The sequence below is a fragment of the Primulina huaijiensis genome, chromosome 7, assembly GCF_012295235.1.
Source record: "Primulina huaijiensis isolate GDHJ02 chromosome 7, ASM1229523v2, whole genome shotgun sequence".
Lineage (NCBI taxonomy): Eukaryota > Viridiplantae > Streptophyta > Magnoliopsida > Lamiales > Gesneriaceae > Primulina > Primulina huaijiensis.
This window is the reverse complement of record NC_133312.1, coordinates 19037812-19062711: the sequence shown is the minus strand read 5'-3', so window position 1 is coordinate 19062711 and position 24900 is coordinate 19037812. Positions and strand designations below refer to the sequence as shown.

Below are 24900 nucleotides of genomic sequence, written 5' to 3'. Positions count from 1 at the left end.
TGTTCTTCGTTTTCTCCTTTACTCTTCCGGGTGTGTTCATGAATAAAACCATTGATTGGGCTATTTGAATTCCCGTGAGTTGAGCTTCAGTTAAGTGAAGTAGTTCTTGCTTGTGATGTTTGTATTAACTAAAGAGCGGTCTAAATGAATCATGTTTTACGAGCTTTCATTTAGAACACTTGAGTTTATTTATAGGCACTGCATTTGTATCCAGGCAGTTGGCTTAAAGCTCTATGGCACAAATAATGTGATGTTGGATTAATTCGTATTTGTAACATTATCTGTTATGTTTTTCATCATCATGAAGCCTTCTATAGCAAGTAAATTTCAATGTTATTTTTATCTCAAATTTATTATTATATTGAATATTTAGATATTTATGTTTATATATTTCAGGTTTTCATTTTAGGTTTTAAATTTAAAAATCATCATATCTCCCTCAATCTGAAAAATCAAGAAAATATTGTAAAACATTGTAAGAAAAAAGAATTTTTAAAAAAATCTTACTTTACCACAAAACAATTATAAATTTTTTCAATATAAATATGTTGACACAACCAAGAAGTTTTCAAAGTCGGTTCAACCCACGCTGAAAGTACCTACCTTATGCGAGCAACCTTGGCTAGGTCCACAGGAAAGTACCATACAACCTCCTTTGATTGATCCTTATAAAATAAATGATGCGCCTGCCTTCTTCAAAACTTCACGCTAATATTAATTAATATTTCATTCTTCAAAGGAAAAAATGGCTCGTTCTCTCCAACGTTAAGACTACGTCGGGTTTCATCTCCAACAGAATCGCCGTATAGGTGGAGTGTCCAACACAGTGAGAATGTTGAAGAATGAACCTGAAGAACCCGTATATTACCGACTGGAGAACAAAGTGTGAGAGATTGACGCTGCCGAGTTGCGGAGGATCCTCATCATAATTTATAACTTTGTTGTTCAAGCTCTGCGGATACTATCCTTGTTAGAGTAAGTGCCCATAGAGTCAACTTGTGGCTTGGGCTTTAATGACTCTTATTTAAAAACGATCTTTATTTTAATAATATTTTATACTTTTATCCAATTATGACGATTACTTTATGTGTATATTTATGCAAGTTGCATATATAAGAGCTCTTGAATATACAATAGGTATTATGAGGTTTGTCTCGCAACGAAAGATTATGAAACTCGTTAGGAAGAGTATCATATATTCTAAACAAGTTCTTAGTCGAATCGGTTGCATAAAATAAGGATAAATATTTCTTGAGTTTGAGACTAGCAAAGTGATGTAAACGTCATGTTTCATTGATAAAATCATGAAGATGTCCATTCATATATATGAGTGATCATTTGATGATACACTGAACAACTCTCCCTCGGAATTTTCGAGTGGTTATCACTTATCGAATGGAAAAATCCGTAGTTATGATTGTAAACTATTAGTCCTCTGATCCGAGACAACATGGAGGCTCTGCATACTAGCATTACACTTTGACTCGTTTATCGACTCCATTGAGGATCATCAGATGACGAGGTTGAGTGTAGTTTCGAAATACATAGGAGCCGATGCATTTTAGTCGGGGATTCATAATTTTCCTACGTGTGAAGATATTTTATGTGATATGATGAGTTAATAATACAAGAAATTTCTGATCAGAGTAAGACATGTGCATTTTGGATAAATGTTTCCTCGGTTGCACATACCATGTCACTACTATTAATCAAATATTTATCACATCGTTATCATATTTATTTGTAACTCTTGACATAACAATGCTTGCAAATTCGATCGAAATATATGAGTTGAACAGATCGTACTGTACGCTAACCATAAATTAAGGCTCTTGCAGGCACAATCAGTGATACCTAGGGATTATAGGGCGATGCTACTAGACGTTCTTACCATGATCTGATGGGTACAATGAGACTTGAGTTCTGACATTCTTGATCGAGTGATTGATGAAATAATGAGTAAATGTTATTCTGAATCACATGAAGCTGTGAATTCACGGCTAACTGTATCCCTGAACCATTGAGTGCCACACAAATATACGATTTTGTGTTCCCTAAACAATTTCTTATAAAAAGAGTTTATAAGTTGACCATATAATGGAAGATGTGGAAGTTAGCTGAAGAGCTAATTAAGTTAAGATAGTGGAACGACATGTTTTGGTGAAGGTTTTCACAAAACTGACAACTACCAAAAATGGATCAGTGGAAAATTTGATTTTTGTAAATTTTTAATTTTCATTTTATGAACGAGATTTGTATCATCGACACATTGGGACTATCTGATCGTTGATCGAAATTATAATGAGTTCACAATTATTTATTTAGTAAATTTAGAATTTATTAATTAAATAATAATAGTAGTAGTGGTGCCTACTGTTTGTACACACACACACACACACACACACACACATAGATATATATAATGTTATTTTCAAGAAGAAAATGCTAGATGTGAATTTTAAATAGTGAAAACAAAGAATCCTAATATAAGTGGGATTCCAGATGTGATCAGAAATCAAAGTATATAAATATTTCATTGGGGCTAATGAAATAAGGCAACTTTTGCGCCTCCTCTCATCCGTCAAAATAATTTTGGGCCACTTCAAGTTTTTCTGTATTAGATTCTAATATGAATGTAATGCCCCAGATTCGACGACTGTCCTCACTGTACCAAGACGAGTCTTTCCAGCGTGCTTATGTCCTCACTCACACGCACCCTAGGAAACTTCCCAGGAGGTCACCCATCCCAGAATTGCCCCAAGTCAAGCACGCTTAACTTTGGAGTTCTTATGTGATGGGCTACCGAAAAGAAGATGCACCTTCGTGATATGAGTAGTACAAATCAAATCTTTTAAGCCCTCTTCAACTGTACAGTCCATTACATTGAACAGTCTCGGAATCCCTCTCATTCCCGTGTGGGATCGGTTCATTCATGTTCCCTCCACCTAGAAGCCTGCCAGGAGCCGCTCATTGTCCGTGCAACTGATGGCACCGGCGATCACCCCCCGCCCTCTTCGGCCCCGGGCCTCACATGCCCACCAGCTTCCGCTTGGTTCGTCCCCGAACCACACCGTACTAAGAGAGGTCGGCTCTGATACCAACTGTAACGCCCCAGATTCGACGACTGTCCTCACTGTACCATGACGAGTCTTTCCAGCGTGCTTATGTCCTCACTCACACGCACCCTGGGAAACTTCCCAGGAGGTCACCCATCCCAAAATTGCCCCAAGTCAAGCACGCTTAACTTTGGAGTTCTTATGTGATGAGCTACCGAAAAGAAGATGCACCTTCGTGATATGAGTAGTACAAATCAAATCTTTTAAGCCCTCTTCAACTGTACAGTCCATTACATTGAACAGTCTCGGAATCCCTCTCATTCCCGTGTGGGATCGGTTCATTCATGTTCCCTCCACCTAGAAGCCTGCCAGGAGCCGCTCATTGTCCGTGCAACTGATGGCACCGGCGATCACCCCCCGCCCTCTTCGGCCCCGGGCCCCACAATGAAATATCTCGGATGCTCTTCGGACTGACTTAAACATCGAAGATGTAATGCCCGAGATTTAATTATTGTAATCAGAAGTGGATTAATTAACAGTATTGAGTTTGTAGGAGCTCGAGTGGGGTAGCCGGGCGTCGATACATCATAAGACTAATCGTCTTGTACAGAACCTTTGGCGCCCGAGCGGTAGAAAAAGACCGCCCGAGCGCCAGTGCACCACAAGGTCACGGTTTGGACAGAAAGTCTGGCACCCGAGCGGTAGAAAATGACCGCCCGAGCGCCAGTGTCGACTAAGTCGAGGGCTCGGACAGAACATTCCGCGCCCGAGCGGTAGTTTTTGACCGCCCGAGCGCCGACTGAGATGCAAGAAAAATAAGCCGCGTTTCTTACACATGCAAGTGGAGATATATATATATATACATATATCCTTCAATTCCTTCAGATGAAACAAGATAAAAACCGAGGAAGCTCCCAGGAAAGCTTCAAAGTTTTCATATTTTAGAATTGTGATTTTGTGAAATCCGGCCATCCGATTTTGAATCCGAGTTCAGTACCGTGTTCCTCTCGTTACAGGCTTCGACAAGACATAAGTTTTCTTATGTTTTGATATGATTTGAAAATATGATGTTGAAGGAATCGGATATGATTCATATAAGGTGTTCTTGATATCGTAGACATCGTATAATTGAAACCGGATTGAAGAACAGATACCATATGAATTTGTTATGATTTTTCAGAGATGGAATTGAGATTATTCAGATTTCTGAGATTATGGATTATAATGGATATTGGTTATGATTTGTAATTGATATATATTGTTGTCTGAGTTGACGGGGATATCAAGACTATATTGTTATGCCGTCGAAACAGAATTAGATTGAGTATTGATCAGAAAGAGTATTGATATGAGTTGTATATTGATATTATTCCTATTCGACACGTCATTTCAGATTGGTATTGACAGCTTCGAATTCAGGACTTCGACTTCGTCAGAACTACGACAAGAAAGGTATAAATCAATATTAATCGGGAGATTGACTTAAGTCAGATTGGACTTGAGTTTCCCTAAACTTCATACTTGTATGTTATTGTTTTCATACTGTTGTATTATTTGAATGAATATGCTTAGTCTATTGATTTATAGAAAAGCAGATAGCTATTGAGTGAGAGTCGCTGACAGAGGTGCCAGATTATGACAGAGTGATCATTGGCCCATTGCACATTGTCAGAGTAGGCATTGGCGGATATGCCAAGTCTACGGATATTTGATTTATATCGATGTTGCTTAGGAAGGGATCGATTCCTATCGCGGAGATTCGGTATATTGTAATATCCAGGAACCAGGATCCCTAGATTAGAGATGAGTCGAGTCTAAGATGACGAGTCAAAGAGTTTTGTCTGTATTCATTAATGTGTCATAAATTATGATTTATGTTTTGTGATACATGGTTTATGATTTTGTATATGATTTTATGCACTGCATGTATACATTGTTTATACTGGGATTATATTCTCACCGGAGTTATCCGGCTGTTGTCGTGTTTGTATGTGTGCATGACAACAGGTGGGACAGGATCAGGGTCAAGAAGAGGATGAGAGAAAGGACAAGTTAGCGTGGTGATCCGGATCAGAAATAGTTAGGTTTCAGCACTTGATATATAGTAGTTGAACCCTAGTTTTGTTTGTTGTATGCTGTACAACTCTTGTACTTTTATACTGATGTGTATAATAGATTGATTCCATTACGTTCCGCATTTTAAAAAAAAAAATTAGACCATGTTTATCTTAATTGATTGAATTATTCCCAACGAATGATTAAGAAATGAATTAGCGTCCGGGTCCCCACAGAAGGAGTCACGCCGAAAAACTCTCCGACACCCCTAACCTTATTTTTGTATGCGCAGAACCCAGATCACCGATCCAATCTAACTCAGCTACAAAGATTTGAAAATCCACTCTCCATACCAAGCTCGAGATAAAATTATGATATTATCAATATTAAAAACATTTAACAATATATCGTGATTGGCTAAAAAATCCAAAATATCAATTTCGATTTTTTCGGATTTAGTTCAATTTCCACTCACCCCAATTATACAAACAAAGAAATGTTAATTTTAGTCTTGTATATATTGAGATGTGATATTTTTAGTCTTATATATTTTATTGAATCGATTATAATCCTATAACTATGTTTTAATAATCAATTTTAATCATTTTACTTAAAATCATGTAAGTAAATTATTAATATCATTGTTAAAATTTAATAATTACATTGATAAACAAACATAAATGTCACGAGAAATTTTTTAAACCATGTAATATAATTATAAAAATTTAACATAGTCATTTAGTTACATAATTTTTTTAAAAAAAAGTAAAATTGATTATTATAATATAATTATGAGACTGTAATTGATTCAATAAAAAAATACAAAATTAAAAATATCACATTCCGATAAATTAATTATTTTCTGAATATAAAAAAAAGGTTCTATAATGGATTCGAGGAACTGACGCATTGACCTTGACTGAGTTAAGATTCAGCTATACCAGGTGGAGTCAACATAGGTGTGTAGAAAATTTGCCGCCTCACGTCCTCAAAAGACAGCGTTGGAGTTTTCTTGAAACGTTTTTAAGTAAACGAATGTCATTTTTTAAAATAAATGTGACGATAAGGGTGTCAATTCGAATGGGTTGGGTGAAGCAATAATAATATTAAAAAATTGTCCAAATCAACCCGATCAACCCTATTTCGAATTTATTTTTAAAATTTTTTTAAAGAAAATTAAATAAATAATATTTTAATTTAAACACATAATAACAATATCTCCCTCATATATATTATTTAAATTTGAAAGTCTAATTGTAGAAAAATAAAATATATTTACTAAATCAAATAAACAATTGTTTAGAAAATAAAAAATGTTCAAAATAAATATTAAATTATGAAAATTTATGATATAAATATACAATAAATATTTTTTCAGACATACAATATAAAAAAATATAGGCAATATTTATTACTTATATATATATTTTTAAAAAATTAAAATTTTCAGGAAAAATCGGGTCAGCTATCAGGTTAAACCCGATCTGACCCGAACCTGAAAACCCAAAACTCAAACCTGATTTTTTTCGGGTTGAATAGTGTGGAGTTGGTGGGTCGTGTTTGATTTTGACACCCCTAATAGTCTTTGAAGGAACAATCAGCAACTTTTTGCAATAAGATGGAGAGTTTTTGCTTGAAGATATTATATCTCTACACCATTAAAGCTCTAATTGTTTAATTATGTTACAAAAATTAAATAGATATAATACTACATCAGTCAAAAACCAGTTCGCATCCTTAAAAATCAGTCGAAACCCAATCTAAACCGGTTTAAATCATATGGAAACAATCTAAAACAGTCGGAAACCATTATAAATCATTCCAAACCAGTTTAGATGAACAAAGTTAGCAGCCTATATAAATGAACTAGAGAAGGAATGAAGATGCAGTTGAATATATGATTTTAAAATGTGATTTGGCGTAAATATTTGTTATTTTTGTAATAAATTGTATTTTGTTTTAGTAATGGGTAAATATGGTATTCTGGTTGAGCCTATTTTTGCAAAATCCAAGTTGCTTGGTCGAGCCAGAACTTTCCCAAGGGATAGAATGATTGAGAAAGACAAATAAAACAAGTTTTCAAAGTTTCGTTGAACATTCGGAGAAAGAACCTTTACAACTGTGACTCGGTCCGTAGGAAATTCCACCCACAACTTCCTTTCTCCTCCGTATAAATAATCTGCTTGCCTTCTTGTAAAATTCACATTGAATTCCACTGCTGAATTTTCCAAGTTAATTAATTAATCACTTCATTTCATTCCTCGATTGATTGAAGAAAGACGATGGCTCGTTCTTTCTCCAACGTTAAGACTGTGTCTGCTTTGATTTCCAACAAAATCTCTGTTTACTCCGTGGGTGGTGGTGTGTCAAACGCCGTGAGAATGCTAAAGAATGAGTCCGAAGAACCCACCAAGATCTCATGGATTCCGGACCCCGTTACCGGATATTACCGACCGGAGAACAAATCCCAAGAGATCGACGCCGCCGAGTTGCGGAGGATCCTCATCAAGGACAAAGCCAGACGACACTGATTAGTTCTGTTACTTAAGACCACCTTTTGATCACTGGGTTCCCGAGAGTTCGTAGAATTTAAGGATTTTCTTGATTTTGATGCGCAACGCTCTTTGTTGTAGCAGCAGCTCGTCTTCATTGGAACTTTGTTACATCAGAATATGAAAATAAACTTGGTTAAAGGAGAGTTTCCATTAGTACTTCGTCTCATTTCTTTTGCTCTTGAATCTTTCTGATCTCTTGTTACTTGCAATGAACACCACATCATTCATGAGTAAAACTCCTTGAAATTGATTGATAAATTAATTAATTAAAATGGGTTATGAACCAACACAAATTATCAGAAAAATACGAAAAAAAAAAAATAGAAATACATAAAAAAAAAAAGCCAAAATAGTTAACAGTTAAAAGTTAGCAAATCAATATCAAGTTTGACTAGTTACGAGACATAAAGAGAAAACACGTAAAATTAGAGGACTAAAATAGCTTTTTCCCAATTGTTTTTTGCCTTAACTATTCGACCCATTAACCCAACGGGATCAAGCAGGGATCTTTGCCACACATTCTCAAGTCCTGGTTAAGACAGTAGCGTATAGATATCAGCTTGGTTGGGCACAAACTAACCATGGTTCTTTGGTTGCTTGCGGAGGAACACTTCATTCGGGGTGCATGAATTGTTCCCTTGCGCGTATATTATGCAGACTAGACGGTAAGCTACGGGCACACGGGAGAGCGAAGCATGATTGGCCCGCGGATTCATACTTGTGAATGATTAAGCACTGAACATGTTGAATTATCAGGAATTTGAACTGCTTGTGCATGATTAATATAAGTTGAGTTGAATGATTATGTAACGTATTATAGCACTTGGGAAAAAAAGAAGTGGAGGATCTGATATATTGCTAAAAATAGTTAGGAATTTCCTGCCCTTCAAATTGATGGCATGGATCAAACTGAGCGAAGAATGCGCTGAAAGAACATTTGGATAAGGAGATGGAATCAGTGGTAGCAAAAGCCGATTGCAGAAGTCTTTCTGAATGGCAAGATATACTTTTCACAAGCCATTATACGTTAACTCCGAAAAAATATAATAAATTTCATCCAATCTTCCTAGCATATAACAAGAACTGTCTCGTTTTCATGTTTTTCTAGCAAGCAAGGCGAAATGGGTCATTCAATTCATGCATGTGTTGCCATTTTAGGTTTATCCTTGCTCACGATAGGTGCCGAATCCATCGGTTTGCGCCGTCGCCTTGCTGATGAGACAGTTTTTGATGTTACGAAGTTCGGAGCCAAAGCTGATAAGAAAACTGATAATGCAATGGTGAGTTAATTTTACTTGGTTTCAATATAAGGAGAATTCAATACAATTGTCAAAAATAAAAAAATGGAATTTGGAAAAAAAAATACTTGGGGGGAACCAAATTGATTATCTACGAATGTGATTACATATTGCAGGCCATGATAAAGGCTTGGAATGCAGCGTGCAAGTCGAAAGGAGCAGCGAAACTTGTCATCCCAAGTGGCGACTTCGTCTCAGGACCAATCCTACTTCAGGGTCCCTGCACAGCTCAGCAATCAATCACAATTGAAATCCAAGGCAATTTGTATGCTTTGGATGATATCAGTGAATTCTCCAACGGTGCCTGGATCATGATTAATCACGTCAACGGTGTCGTTGTTAATGGCGGAGGGACGATCAATGGCCGTGGAGACTCTCTCTGGGAATTCAGCGGTGGAAGTAAGGATGGCCCCTGTCTTCCAGTTGTAAGTGTTCTATATGAATAGAACAACATGTGCGATGATGTTTCTTTTATTCATTATATGCATACAAACATTTGCAGTCTCTGGTATTCGAGAGTGTCGAAAACAGCACAATGCACAACCTGAATTTCGTGAATAGCATGGGTTTCCACGTGAAGGTGACAGACAGCAGCAGTGTTGCTTTGTGGAACCTGACAATCACCGCCCCCGGTAGCAGCCCGAACACAGATGGCATCCACTTGAGCAGCTCCGTAAATGTCAACATTACAGACTCCACCATCGGAACCGGTGATGACTGTATTTCGGTAGGCCAGGGAACCGAAAACATCTTCATCTCCGGAATCACTTGTGGCCCTGGACATGGCATCAGGTTATACATGTGTTTTTCGACTTAATTTGTGCATCAAGTTCCAAGTTATGTTCATTTTGAAGAATTTGTGCATGCTCGTTTTAGCATTGGAAGCCTTGGAAAACGCCCGGATGAAACGAGCCTGAAAGGGATCAGCATTACGAATTGCACGCTCACGGGGACAACGAACGGGGCTAGAATCAAGACATACCATAACTCCCCTGTGATGGAAGCAACCGACATTGTTTTTCAAGATATTGTGATGAATCAAGTCAAGCATCCAATCATCATCGACCAGCACTACGACTCCAAGAAAAAACCCGAGGTGAGCAAACTTCAGAACCCGTATTGTCGGAAACACGATCTAGTCGACATCTAATCGTCTTTGCGGCATGTATAATTCTATATGCAGCAATCTAAGGTGAAGATCAGTGATGTCCATTTCAAAAACATTAAGGGAACCACAATTTCACCACTCGCCATATCGCTCAACTGCAGCTCTGCAGTCCCTTGTGAAAACATCGAATTGGCTGATATCGACTTAGTTCCCTATGGCTCAATCGGCCCTCTACAATCTTCATGTTCCAATGCCAAATTCATCTCCACAGGGTACATTAACCCCGCCAGTCCAACAGAGTGCGTATAGATTTTCAACAACTTGAAAAGTTAGCAACTTTAGAGTAAAAGGGAAAAAATTATTAAAAGAAATTACCTAGTCGAATACATGCACTTTCCTTGTATCTTAGATATCCCATTTTTTTTCAAATATATGTATATATTCCAACTAAAACAATTATTTTTTAGTAATCGGTTTCACAACATTTATTTCGTAGCAATTTTTCTGGTAACTATCACGTGCGACTATGTGGAAAAGAAACTGGGAATCTAACCTTCGTTCTTGCAATGATTGTGAGAAATATTAGAATTGATTTATAAGAGGTTAGTATAATCACCCCATCGTAAATCAAATTTCTTCCTCCATCTTTTCTTTCATTTTTTTCATTACCCTTCTTTAGTTCTTTTCTTCTTGATTTTTCTCAACTCCTCCATTCCTTCTTATAAAAGTCAACACATGAGAGTTATAGAAAACTTAAGAGCGCTAAGTGACTTATTTCTCTCAACATTTAGAGAGAATTTATTGGATGAGCTAAAATTTTTATAGTCGATGCGAGATTTAGAATTAATATGAATGATGGCTAATTGTTTGTTTTGACACACTCCATTCGATTTTCATTAAGCTCAAAGTGAAACACTTGGGATAATCATTATGTATTAGGTATGTTCGAAAAGCTAAAATTATTCCTAAGTTACATATTATCTGTATTTCACCTCGAAAAATACTAGAGCAAATTCTAGACTGCTCTCAAATCACACATCAACTTATATAGACTGATCAAGTACATCTCAACTAGAGATGTAATCGAATCGAGCTGGTTCTCGAAGTTCGCGAACATGCTTGATAAATATTTGATTTGTATTCGAATTTATCGAACTCGAACGTGTTTGAAATATTTTTCGAGCTGAACTCGAGCCAAATTTTTTTGTTCGATAGTTCGCGAGCCGCTAACGAGCCTTATTTTATTAATTTAATATAATTATATATTAAATATATTTACATTTCGAGTTTTCAGACGTTTCGAACTTTCATTATCGAACCTTACAATTTGAACAATGCTCGCAAATAGGTTTCGATCCGAGTTCGAGCCAAAAAATTAAAAAAATTTGAGCTTCGAAGCCACCTCGAACCTAAATGTACTTAATTCAAGCCGAATTTGAGCCTTAAATTTGTATTCATATCCGACTCAATTCGGCTTTTTACACCCCTAATATCAACAAGTGAATGATTTTCAAAACAATAATTTAAGAATAAAACGCATCCCATTATTTTCCATTTAGACTCAAAAAATTGTTGGTCTCACTTGCGGTAATTTGAGATAATAAAACCCGAAAATAAAGAATAAACTGGACACCGAGATTTACGTGGAAAACTCCTAAAAATTATTAGGGTAAAAACCACGGGCAAGATGAAAAGAATTTCCAATATAATATTTTGTCTACCCACTTTCTTCTACCCAATTTCTTTGACTCCCGACATGCATTTAATGCACTCAAAATTGCCGCCAAGAACTTCAAATGATAGCATACAAACAATAAAAATAGACCCAAATAATGTCAATTATCGCTTAAATCATTTATGTGCTTGCGAAAATATATCTCTTTGTCAAGAGGAAAATCACATAACCTCCAAGTACGCCAATAGATTTACATGCTCAAAAATATTCATAACCATGACCAAAATGACTTCAAATATTTTGCATACTAACAATTAAATATCATAATTGACAAATCAAAATCAATCTAAACAACTCATTTCCAATCATGAACTCGATTTCTTTAGCATAAACACACGTGCTCATAGTTTTCATTAATTTCTTAACACGACTTGTCCATCAATTAAATGTCTTTACCTCAAACTAAAATCAACATTGTCCTCAATAGTGTAATATGATAGAAAATAAAGCATAAGATATATAATACTCCCCTTATAGTAAATAGAGATTTAAATCTTTGGGTATAATTTTATTTCCATCGTTTGTCTCACTTGCAGCACACTAGGTTATAGTAGGGGTAGCACCCCCAAACTTCCTCATCATACCTCATATAAAAATTTGACAATGGACAAAAAATTAAAAACTCAAGTACCTAAAGAAATGAAATAACAAAAATAAATAAATAAAACTAGAAACTTTTGGGTTGCCTTCCAAGCAGCGCTTAGTTTATAGTCCTCAGTCCGACCGTGTCTGCATTTTCATAACTTTTAGACGTATGCATAAATTGCAGACACGGAGAAACAAAATAAATGAAACTACACGATAATAAATAAACGAATAAATAAAAAAAGCTCTAAATTAAAATCAAGATCACTTGTTAACAGTATTAGTGTAAAATAAATCAAATCAATCCCCAGCAGTGGTGTCAAAAACTTGTTTCTTGATTTTCGCTCGCAAGTATGTGATGTGTAGTTTTCATATATGGTAAGTACTAAGTAGAGTATCGTTCCTACGGTGATTGAAAATTTATATTCACGCTAATTACTACAATTAAAATAATCTCAACTTTATTTAAAAAAATCAAGGCGAAGATTCAATAAACTAAAATAAATTAAATAATGTGAAACTTCATGGATGACTTTGGGTACACGATTTGAGATGAGTTCTAGATACAAGATTTCACTCAATTTTTATTCGTATAAATCATATTCATTGATGATATCACATACTTCAATTTATAGGTCAAAACCCCTTAAGTGTTATTTACTGTCTTCCCTGAGTGCTGAGTAAATTTTATTGTTCTAATGACAATATCGATATCCTTATCAGAAATCAAACATCAAAATAACTTAATCAAGTTTTATGGTTCTCTTTAAACATCTTCAAAGGAAATTTTAGGTCTCCTTAACTCTACAAATATCCTAGGTTGTGTTTTTCTATAATTCCTATTCAAAATATTCTCTCCCGAGTGCTAAATTTCAAATAAATTTAACATCAAATTTATGATTAGTAAATTGAAAAGAAAATAAAATAGGAAGACAAATAAATTGTAACAACAAATAATATTAAGCAAAATAATATACAAAACATGGGATTCAAATTGTTATATCAATCTCTAGAAATAAGTAATAAGTTTATGGTGAAATAATCAAACTCATAGATATATTCAAAAATCTCATCAATAAATCAAGGCAATTAATAAAAATCATAGAGTAAAGTTTATTCTTTGTCTCCACATGAATTTTCTTCTCTTGTGATTCAACTATCCCTTGGAGGACGTATAAAATCAATGAAAAATATAAAATTAAGGACGTATAAATAAAAAAAAAATTTATGAACTCATCAACATGTTGTTACATTAAGATATAATATTCACTAATTGGAGGATTAAAATCCTATTTAAACCAAGTTACATGAATTTTTATTATTATATATTTTCCCATGTGGTTAGTGGATTAATACTACACGTGTGCTCCAGTGTGAGAAGAGAACAAAACGACCAAATACTAAGGTAGCCTAGGTTTGATGTGTTTCAAATTTGTCTCATTTGTTCTAAATCAAATCCACTAACTCAAGTGAAACCTAAAAAAAATCGAAGTGCCCATTCAAAAAATGTAAGCCATAATAATTCTAGAAAAATAAGTTTAATAATTTTTTTTATCAATTATTTTGTCATTTTGGGTTTTGGTCAATTTATATTCAAATTTTGGTTTTGATGCTGTAATTTTAATTTTTTGAGTTTTGACTCCTAGTTTGCCAAAGTGCTAAAGTGGCACTAGAAAATACTGACGTGATGTCGAAAAATGTTATCGTGACATCAAAAATTGCTGATGTGATTTCGAAAATCACGTCGTGTTAGGATCCGTTTGAGACTCTTAAATGGTGCTTCATCGTTGGGTTAACAACTAATGAAGATATTTTCGATCTATACCGATAAGTTGAGTAACTTTATGTGAATGTGCGGAAGTAACTCAAACTAATACAGCAGATATTTTGGTCAAACTGATAACAAATTATACAAACCCATATAAGTTGTGTCTATTTGTGCTAGAATTATATTGTAATGCAGATAATTAAAATAATTTTTTTTTTGAAGTTCGAGAATCAAATTTCTATGTCTCCTCTTCTTCCATTGGATTCCAATATAAGACTGTGAAGACTTGGCATTTCAAATGATGAAAAATTTAAGCGATAAACATCAAATTATTAATTCCAAATTATCAAATCAAAATCTAGGTGATAAGCTGGAAAGTTTAGCTCAAGGTGTACAAAATTCAGCATAGTAGAGCTCGATACGTCGCAAACCCGCAGGGACCAATGTCAAGTAGCTCAGGGATGCAAACCCCCATCTCATGAACTCGAATTTTAGCTCGAAGAAGCTCCATCCATTCTGTCCTAAATGGCTTAAAATTCAGCTAAATGAGGAACTAGAAATTGGACATCATGATGGTGTAAAATATGGCTCCTGGATGTGGATAAGCTTTGACCATCAAGGTTGGAAGATTTGGGGACCAAGAAATCGGTGGAATTGTGTAGATTAACAGCAACAATTATGCCTATAAATACCTCATTATGGCTGAAGAAATCACACACAAAATTCCTTCTCAAAGTGGCCCCTTCTCAAGCAAAAAGAAGCTGTCATTTTAAAGACATATCGATCGATTTTGGGAAGCAACCAAATATCATTTTAAATGTGTCATACGTTGTGACGAACCGTGTTTTAAAATACTAATATTTTAATATTTGCGGAAAATTTTTAAAATTTTCTTATTAAATAATTTATTATAAATATAACTTGTAAAATAAATTAACCGTCACCACTTATACTAAAATAAAACTAATACTAAAACTCCATTATTTGAAATACCACAACCATTGAAATCCCAAGTTTCAAACATCCATCATAATTTGAAAATGTCTAACATAATATAAAAGTTCAACTTACTAGTCACCAAAACCAGTGCAATAAAAAAAGAGTAAATAATTTTAAAATGTGTATAATAAAAACTCGTGAACTATAAGGTCCTCAGGTTTGCACTTCCACTAATCTGAGCCTGATCACTGGTCACCGTGAATAACAAGTAATACGTAATAAAAATCCATGGAATTTTAAACATAGCTCGTACATAGCATAATATAAATATAAATATGTATAATCGTAATCGTAATCGTAAATTATTTTGCGTAGAGTTATGTTCAATGCAAATGGCCCATAACATAAATCGTTTGATCCAACTAAACCACAGTATTGGGCCGGCAGAGATCACCATAGCCTTGGACTGGTTATACGCTTCCTAACATAACATAATTCCTCCGAAGAGATTGGAGAGGTCCTCGGACACGTTCTCCGGCTTCCAAACCTGTAACATAATTAGGCCACAAGAAAAATCGCACACCTCAAAAATAATTATTTTGCACGTCATACATACTTACTAACATCGAGAATCTCGTTAGATCGTCTTCGAACTTGCTGCCCTAACATACTAAAATTTATACCCAAAACAGCCCCTAAAATGTATTTTGACACATACGACTTCCGAATTAAATAGAACCACTTAGGACGTACTAATCGACTCGGGATTCGACTCATACATAAAATACATCCTAACCTACTACTCAAGGCCCTAGACCAACCCCGGACCAATCCCGAACTCCGTAACATGCACAACAAACAATCTAGACACAAGCTTCCCAAAGAGTGACGCTATGGCACTTATGTGTTCCGTACGAATTCCTATCGATTCTAACTCGAACCAAACCCAAACCAAGCCCTAGACTCAACCCTTAGACATAAATTACGACCCTGGTCCAGCCCGTTCCAGCCCATACACATGCACCAGCCCTTAAACAACCCAAAATAGCAGCCCTAAGTCGCGAACAACACCCCATGTGTGCAAGCTTGTAACTTACTACTCCAATAGCTATTTCCGCCCAACCGGACCCTAACCAACCATTACCAAACCTACTTCGGGACCCTAAGACCCGCCTAGACCCTAGACATGCACCCTGGTCCAGCCTAACCATCAACCCGACGCAAAACCCACGGCCATGACCCTATGCGCGCGGCTGCGCTTGTTCTGTCTTCCGTCGCACCAGCGGCCTATCGGCCCATCCCGGACCGCCTAACGACATCTAATCACATCCTAAAACATAACCATAGATGGCAGTAAGCCATAGGTACTGCCCAACGAATGCGGCGATTAAAACTCGAAGAAAATGTTGAAGTTCATGCAATATATATATATATCGAAACGAGTTTTAATCAAGTTCTAGCATACATATAATCAAAACAATGAGTTTTCATGCATATTTTATATCAAAATACAGTATATAACATGATCGATGCATAAAAGAAAGGTTTAGATATGTCTTTCCATTAAAACACAAGAAATATCGACAAACAAATGCATGGGAAAACGGAGGTCGAACGGAGACGGATTGTTGCGTTTAGTGGCTTCAAAAGTGACTAAAGTAATAAAAGATTATAGTGTGGTGGTTGGCTTAAGCTGCTGGTGGAAGAAAATTGAAAAAACTCCAAGCCCAAAGAGATGAAACTCTCGACCAATGTGTGTATGAGTTTAGTGTATGTTTTTTGTGTGTGTTGTGTGTGCGCCTAAGTTTTGAATGAATTTGGGTAGGACTCTACCTCTTATTTAAATAAAGTAATGGCTAGGTAATTAGGTTGATTAAATCATAATTTAAATTACTAATTAAGCCCTCAAATTTTAAATTAACTAGTACACCGACGCACGCGTTGCGTGCTTGTACGATATTTTTTTATAATTTATTTCGTTTTTTTTAAATGAAGATCAAAATATAATTATAAGAAATAGTGAGTGAATATACTGTAATTTTGATATATGAATTAAAAAAATAAATAGAAAAAAAAAAAAATAAAAAAACAAAAGTAAGAATTGAACCTACAACCTCAAGGCTAAGAAACAAATGATTTAACCGCTAAACTACATGTGACTTGCATCAATTTTTTAATATTTTATTAATATATATAATTAGTAAAACAGACCATGACACCAAAAGTTAGTTACTCTAAAGGTCTCTTCTTTAATAATATAGTATAGGTAGATAATTAAGCCCTCCAATTTTAAATTAAGAATCATACAATTTTAAAATTCTTCCCATAATTAAATACTGCCTAATTTAATTAATTAATTCATAAAAATAATTATTAAAATATTTTATTTCGAGTGGACGTATTTAAATTATTTATTTTAGAATTTTGCTAAATAAAATGTTTAACGTCTCTTTTTCATCCGATAATTTAATTTTAGACCGAAATGCTAAAATTTATAAATATTTTAAAATACTAAATTTCTTCACTTAAAATAAAAATTATAACTTTAAAATTTTAACATCTTAATAGTCTCTAGTTTCTTTTCCGGTTCGTCATCAAATATTCGTTTGAAAACTAAAACTCGAGGAAATATTTTAAATTATAATTTATCACATACATTGAAAACAAACACACGCATTTAAAATAATTTATCACATAACATGCATCACCTCAATATTAATTAAATAGTTAAATTATTACAATAATGTATAAGGTTTACGTGTACTAGTTTTTGGGCACTACATACAATCTCATCAATCAACTATATTCGAGCCAAGAAGCAACCAAAAGGGTCAAGCCATTTCAGCCTAAGGTTCTAGTAGAATTCGACTCCTTTTCGTGGAGAGTAATCGGTTCGTGCAAGAAGATTTTTTGGGGCCATTATATTGTCCTTAATAAAGTTTCCAGAAGCAAAATTGTGAGATGATCAAGCCCAAATACTAGCTCAAGGCACTATCCAAATCTTGCCCCGATAAGAAATTGTTATTACCTGGTGATTAACAAAATCAAAACAGCACTTAACTGTTTAAGAAAACAGCTGCGATCTTACATGTATAAAAAGAACCATTCAACCGCTTGACCGTTTGAACTTTCAACCGGATGTCCGCCTACAGCTTGAACAAGTTTCAACCATTGGAAGACTTTCAACCGGGTGATCAAAGTCTTCAAACCGCTTCATTAAAGAGCCATTTATTGCTCACTCAATGAAAGACATTTTCTGACCGGCTCAGGACATTCAATGGTTTTGCACCGCTACAAGTCAACTATGTCTTGCACCAATCCCGATAAAGATCTGCATCAATGTCACTATCCCAGAATGGAAAGATTGCTTATACATCCTACAAGTCCTGATGTTAATATCAGTTGCCACAAAAGGATGCTCAGCAGCAACTCTTCAAGGAACGAGATTCAAAGCTGTGCAAGCAAAGAGAACATTAAATGCTTTGCTGAAGAACATTTAATGTAGTTGCAACTGATAGTGACACATCATTCCAACACTACATGTTTATGTTCTGTATCTTTTCCGACCGTTGGATGATAGCTTATAAAAGAAGAACTGAAGAATGCAGATAGAAGTTCGATCATATTTTAAGCTTATCAACCACGCGATTGACACACTACTGAAGCTTGCATACTCAAATATCTGAGCGCTCTTGAAGGTTATATACTTCATCGCTCATCAAGCACGCACTCAGCAGAAATATATCTGATCATTCAAGGATCAAATATATCTGAGTGTTCTTTTATAAGTAACTTTTTGGTTATTTGATTGATTGTGTTGTCTGGTGAATCGAGGGTTCTTAAAATCCAGAAGTGTAAAGTGATGACTAAGAATTTCAAAACAGGCAGTGTAATAAGTCCCGATTGGAGTTGGCTGTTGCAAAAAAATTGTAAAGCCAAAGTCTTTTAGTGGAATCCTTCCTAAAGAGGAAAAATGGGTGACGTAGGAGTTTTTATCTCCGAACATCCATAAAAATCATGCGTCTTTACTTTTCACGTGCACTTAATTTTCGAACTGTTTCTTGTTAACAAGCCACACAACCAGTTGAAGTTATCATTAGAAATTGTGAACCGTTTTCCGTACTTCCAAGTGGTTCATATTTCTAACCATTCAAGAAAAACTTTCAACCGCCTTAAACGTTTGAAATCTAATTTTAAAAAGTAATTATTTTTAAAGAGTTTATTCACCCTCCCTATAAAACTCTTTCCCGATCATAACATGCCTAAGAATCCCCCAAGGTTCGCCCAAAGTCCAAGAAAATTTGAACTGCACTAGTTCAATGTGTAGCTAGTTCAATGTGTAGCTACCATATTCGTGAGTTCTAGCAAGGATCGCACAACATATACTCAACATTCTAAGGTGTTATTCTGTCCGAAAATCACATTCAAGTTCTGCCCAAACCTTTGTCGAATTCTGTCCGGATTTTGCATAGGGTTCATCCAAGTTTCGATGAAGTTTATATCATATGTTCAAAACAACGATAAATGGGCTTATATATTGTTTTAAAGTTTGATATATGATTTAAAATTTAATCAACTTGCTATATGTTTTCCTCGGTTCGTATTGTTATATGATATGCCTTGCTTTGATAAGTTTCGATTCGATGTATCAGTTTCGTTCTTGAGTGAATCTATATGTTTTGTTCCGATTTAATACGTCCATTTTGTTACGTTCTTTTGTCCCAATGTGATACATCCATTTGATATGATTCGAATAATGGTGCATCTGAAAAACATGTGAGGAAAAAAACCTCAGAGGGAGCTTGTCTATGGGAGAAGTCCTTAGAAGGAGGCCGAATGCGAGAAAAGATCTCAGAAAGAGCCTATTTACAATAAAATACCCCAGAGAGAGCCCAAGATCAAGGATAGTCTATGATCATTATAATGTGATTTGTTTCGATAAGATCTGATAAGGTTTTGTACCGATACGTTCTGATTTGTTAAGGATCCTATTCTGATATGTTTTGTGTCTGTGTTGAATTCTGTTATGTATTATAACTTTTTTAAAAGATATGTATACATATAATATGTTATTATGTTATTCGATCGGCTCCCATTTACTGAGTGTTTCCCAAAATGTTAACCCGTTACGTTCCTCCTCAGATAATAATGAGGAACGGGTGGAAGAGACTGAACAAGATCAATTTTGGGGCTGGTGAAAAATCTATAGTTATAAAGACCAAGTCTCTGATTTCAAGTTTATTCGTAATATTTCGCACTTTTCTTTGTAAGAACATCTTCCGCATTATTAAAATTTCGCGTATGTAAAATGAACGCTATTTTATGAATTAGACTGATTTTGACTATTTTCTACGATGCTTACTGTTTTCAATGAAATCACTAAACAATGATGGATGTCACCTACTCGGCCCCAGGGCATGACAAATACTACCGGTCATTTGTAAAAACTCATCTCAATCTTTTTCATACTCTCAACTAAGACTCTCAGCATACTCAGTTAGTCGAGAAAACAAGCCCCAGCTGACCTACTACCGATCAACCAGAAGGTAAGCATGTAGATAAACTCTAACTTCTTCCATTGTAGATGAGGAAGTAATGCTATGATGCTCGAAGGTACTTCTTAAATGAGCCTATATAATAGTGATGTGGTAGTATGAATATGGATGCATCTTTGCTTGAGAGTTTTGGCATCCATGGTGATCTGAGAACTTCTTCGCATTCTTAAATAATGCTGATAGGTTTTTGTTCTTTATCATTCTTTATTTTTTCTTTGGGAATTTTTCATTTTTATATCAGCTTCTTCCAACAGCCATATTAGAGAGGCTCTGTACCGTTGTCTGGAAAGATTGATTTACTTTTGTCGTTGATCGTAGCCGCGTTGAATGCTTTTTTTGTCTTTAACATCTATATTAACATTATAATGGTTCATTAGTTTTTGGCCTTTCTGAGATTGTGTCTTGGAACCAATTATTATCCAGGATTAATCTCTGATAGAGATTAATCCGTTCTTTGTTTTCATTAAAATTTAATATCCTATCATGACGTGCACGGTGTCACGTCAATAATTGGATCTAATATATAGCCAAAATTTAAAGTTAGGGTACTCTAACTAAAGTTTAAGTTAATAGACTAAATCTTAAAATATAACAAATTAGTGGACCAAAAATATGTTTTACAAAATTAAAATACAACACATAAGTGTGCAATATTCATATATTGAAAAAAAATCTGAAATTAATGGAATCAGTTAACAAAAAATTTAAAAGCAACTTTTAATATTTTAACATCTGGGGGTTCGATACTATCTTTATATAAAATCAACGGATGAAACTTTCTCAATTTTCCAAAAACTCTCATTTAATCATTAAGAAATTTTGATAAAAATAAGAAGATATTTTATGGCTAGTCTTTCTACCTATACGTGTAATAAAAAAAATAACAATTTTAATCATGTAAGTTATCATGTGATTTTAGTCATGTAACTTGTTATTATTTGGTTTTCATCCAGTAACTTATTATTTTTGTTTTATTATTTTTCCGTCCAAAACCACTAAATTCACCAGGTATTGCTTATTTTGACATATACTGATAGGATCAATTAATTGGTGAAAGAGTGTTTAGAAGTGAGGTTTGAATAAACACTTAACGATTTTCACAACCTTTTCAAATAATGAGTCAGTTTAGTGACAAACTGAAGCTCGGAATCTTGTCGGTCAATATCGATCAGTTAACAATAAAGTGCGGAATAAACTGAATGATAGATAGAATAAAAACTGAAGTAATAGCACACAAGATTTTATGGATGTTAGGGGATTTCAATCACTCCTACGTCACTCCTTCTATCACAAGGATATGATATTTACTAAAAGACTTTGATTGATACAAACAATTGTATAGACCCACTTTAGTTTGGACTTAACAATGCCAACACTGAAACTCTTAGTTTACAACGTAATTCACAGTACTCAACTGGACTTGAAAAAGACTTAGCACAACTGATCTCTTTAAGATCGAGTTTTACAACAACAATAGTTTGTGCTAGAAAGCTCGAAGTATAGCCTGAATGCTATAAGTATATACGTTAAATGTGAGCTTTGAATATTTTGAATCTTAGCAGAATTTCAGCAGTGTGATTGCAAGTTATACTCGTGTGTTGTTTTTTGTAACTTCGTAACTTATTCAGCTACACTTCTCTATTATTTATAGACTTCTCTTCCAACAGTAACAATTAATACAATTTGAATCTTTTTATCCGTTGTTTGCCACGTCAACATTCCTCTGACATTCGTACACTGCAGCTTTTCTGAAATGCGGCTCTCCCACTATTAGTTGCAGTCTGCTTTGTACTGTTGTCGGTTGAACGTCCTTATTCTTGACGTGTACAGTTGAAATATCAGTTGATAAGCAATAGCTGATAAGCTCACAACTGTTTGTAGCAACTAATCAGTCAGTTGTCTGCGTAGTACAGTTCAGCTGGTTCAGTTGCCTTTGATATTTAGCGCATTAGTCTTCAGTTAAAGGAAACTGTCTGTTTGCATATTATAGATTAGTTCCTATCAGTCTTCTTGATCAATTAGTTCAATCGTTTAAGTAATCATTTTGTCAAACATCCGAAATTCAGTTTCCAACAGATACTCTCTTAAATGACTCATGTGGTGAGAATAAAGCCTTTATTATAGACGTTATTTAAGGGGGGAAAAAGAGAAGGAAAACAACAAGTTTATTTCATCCTATTTTGGAATACTGAGTGTCAATTTGCTTTATTTTTTCCTGTGTTTGTTCAGATTTGTTTTAATGTGTGTACCATATGTTTATTCTCATTACAAGACCTACATATGTTAATATCAATATTAGATAAGCAATATTCGATGATTTAGTGGTTTCAGGCCAAAAAAAAAGAGGAAAAATCCAAGTTATTATATGAAAACCAAATATTGGCAAGTTATAAGACCAAAATCCGAAATTCGTCAAATTACACAACTAAAATTATAATTTTTCCACATGTAACCTGTACATATACCATTAATAATAACTATTATACTTACGTATTACATTTCTATTTACATCACACAAACAAAAACAAGAAATTACAAAATATTAAAGATTGAAATTATTTCATACTTCTCAGATATATTAAACCAAAAACCTAAACCATGTGTGATAACTTGTAGAATGGTCTTAATCTTTATATGTAATACACAACGTACACATAAATTAACTGAAAAATTAAATTGGCCTTTTTATGTAAATTGTAAAAGTTTAATTTTAGTGTAATAAGTAGAGACTTCTTTTGTACTTTTAATTTTTTATGTCTAATTGGTGAACATGGAGCTGAACATTAGCATAACATGTCGTCATGTTAGAATAATAAACATCATGTCACCAATATTCAACTACTTGTTAATACTCCAGAAAAAAATTTTAAGTACAAAAAATATCGATTTATTGTACAAAAAATATCGATTTATTGTACTAAGATCAAATTTTAATAACTTGGGTGACCAAATTTATATTAACTAGTCCACTATATGTACAACCAAATTCATACAACAATTCTTACAGCACAAAAAATTCAATACAAAAATTTCATTTATCAAATCTCACGATAAATTCAATACAAAATCTCACTAAATAATAACAAAATCTCAAGATATAATAGCAAAATATCACGATATTATTGTTGTAAATATCGTTGTACGATCTTTTGATTGTACCTATAGCATTATTCATATAATTATTATATTTTGAAATATTTTTAATTATAAATTCAAATTTAAATAATGAGTGTATACTTGTAAATTGTAATTTCATCAATATTTCACCAAATCAAATGAAAAATTGTAATCTCTGTAGGGTTCGGTACTACTTTAATAAAGTATCATATATATATATATACACACATATATATATATAGTTTTTATATGTTGCAGACCCACGATGCACACTTATGAGATGACACTTATTTATTGGATGTACAATTTTTTTATATTTCATCATGTTCAATATGTCAGTGTCATCTCATAAGTACTCACATAAGTGTGTACAGTGGTGAATACTGATGATGTGNTAGCAAGAGACTCGATGAACCAAATTCCATCCATCTTAAAGATATTAGGACCATCATGAAAGTGACGCAGTAAAAATTTCCGGCGGGGGACCATTTTCATGCTATACGCGATGATTTAAATCAAAGAGGCAATTGACATTAATAATCTGTCCCTTCAAGATTTAGGGTGAATGCATGTTCAGTTTCTGGACAATCCCACGTGAGTTTGACATTCGTGTGATCGACCAATTTAATGGTTTGTTTCCTCATGTCTCCATTACGTTGTGCTTCACATCTTACTTTATAAAATAATCCGTGGATTGGACTCAAATTTTATAATAATTAGATTTTTCAAAATAGACGTATATTATCATTATCTTTCAATTTGTCATCGCATCAATTTAAATAAGAATCGTTATTTTATAAAAGAATATGTCATTTATCATTATTTAAACTAGGAGTGACTCATTGTCACTACTCTTAGTTTATATTCAATTGTTATTCAAATCAACTCGTTATTTTTAGATAAAACAAAATAAAAAAAACCCCTAATGTCATATATATGTATTAGTACAATATATAAGAATTTTTTACTTTTAATTCTATTTTGTCAGAGTATTAACATGAAACTGGAAAAATGCTAAAGTGACACCGAAAATTGTTGCAGCGACGTGAAATAATAAATTTTCCGAAACCACGTCAGCAGTTGTAATAAAATAGTCGGAATCTAAATTTATTCCACTATGTTGATTACC

The 24900-nt window shown here is 34.2% G+C and overlaps 2 protein-coding genes across 2 annotated transcripts; both read left to right on the top strand.

Moving 5' to 3' along the window:
• The first annotated feature begins 7309 nt into the window (after nucleotides 1-7309).
• Nucleotides 7310-7819, top strand: LOC140981100 (protein SENESCENCE-ASSOCIATED GENE 21, mitochondrial-like). The gene has a single exon (XM_073447356.1). It carries the CDS (start codon nucleotides 7394-7396, stop codon nucleotides 7640-7642), a length of 249 nt encoding a protein of 82 aa, XP_073303457.1. The 5' UTR covers nucleotides 7310-7393; the 3' UTR covers nucleotides 7643-7819.
• An 831-nt stretch (nucleotides 7820-8650) lies between these two features.
• LOC140981798 (exopolygalacturonase-like) lies at nucleotides 8651-10540 on the top strand. The gene is made up of 5 exons (XM_073448266.1): nucleotides 8651-8946; nucleotides 9081-9389; nucleotides 9467-9756; nucleotides 9841-10060; nucleotides 10148-10540. Exons 1-5 carry the CDS (start codon nucleotides 8788-8790, stop codon nucleotides 10379-10381), a joined length of 1212 nt encoding a protein of 403 aa, XP_073304367.1. The 5' UTR covers nucleotides 8651-8787; the 3' UTR covers nucleotides 10382-10540.
• The last annotated feature ends 14360 nt before the right edge of the window (nucleotides 10541-24900 follow it).

What these genes read in the sequence shown, in the direction of transcription:
- LOC140981100 (XM_073447356.1), top strand. Translation starts at nt 7,394, where the DNA reads ATGGCTCGTTCTTTCTCCAACGTTAAGACTGTGTCTGCTTTGATTTCC.
- LOC140981798 (XM_073448266.1), top strand. Translation starts at nt 8,788, where the DNA reads ATGGGTCATTCAATTCATGCATGTGTTGCCATTTTAGGTTTATCCTTG. An exon ending in AGAAAACTGATAATGCAATG is followed by an intron (nt 8,947 to 9,080) that starts GTGAGTTAATTT and finishes TACATATTGCAG; the next exon opens with GCCATGATAAAGGCTTGGAA. An exon ending in GGCCCTGGACATGGCATCAG is followed by an intron (nt 9,757 to 9,840) that starts GTTATACATGTG and finishes TGCTCGTTTTAG; the next exon opens with CATTGGAAGCCTTGGAAAAC.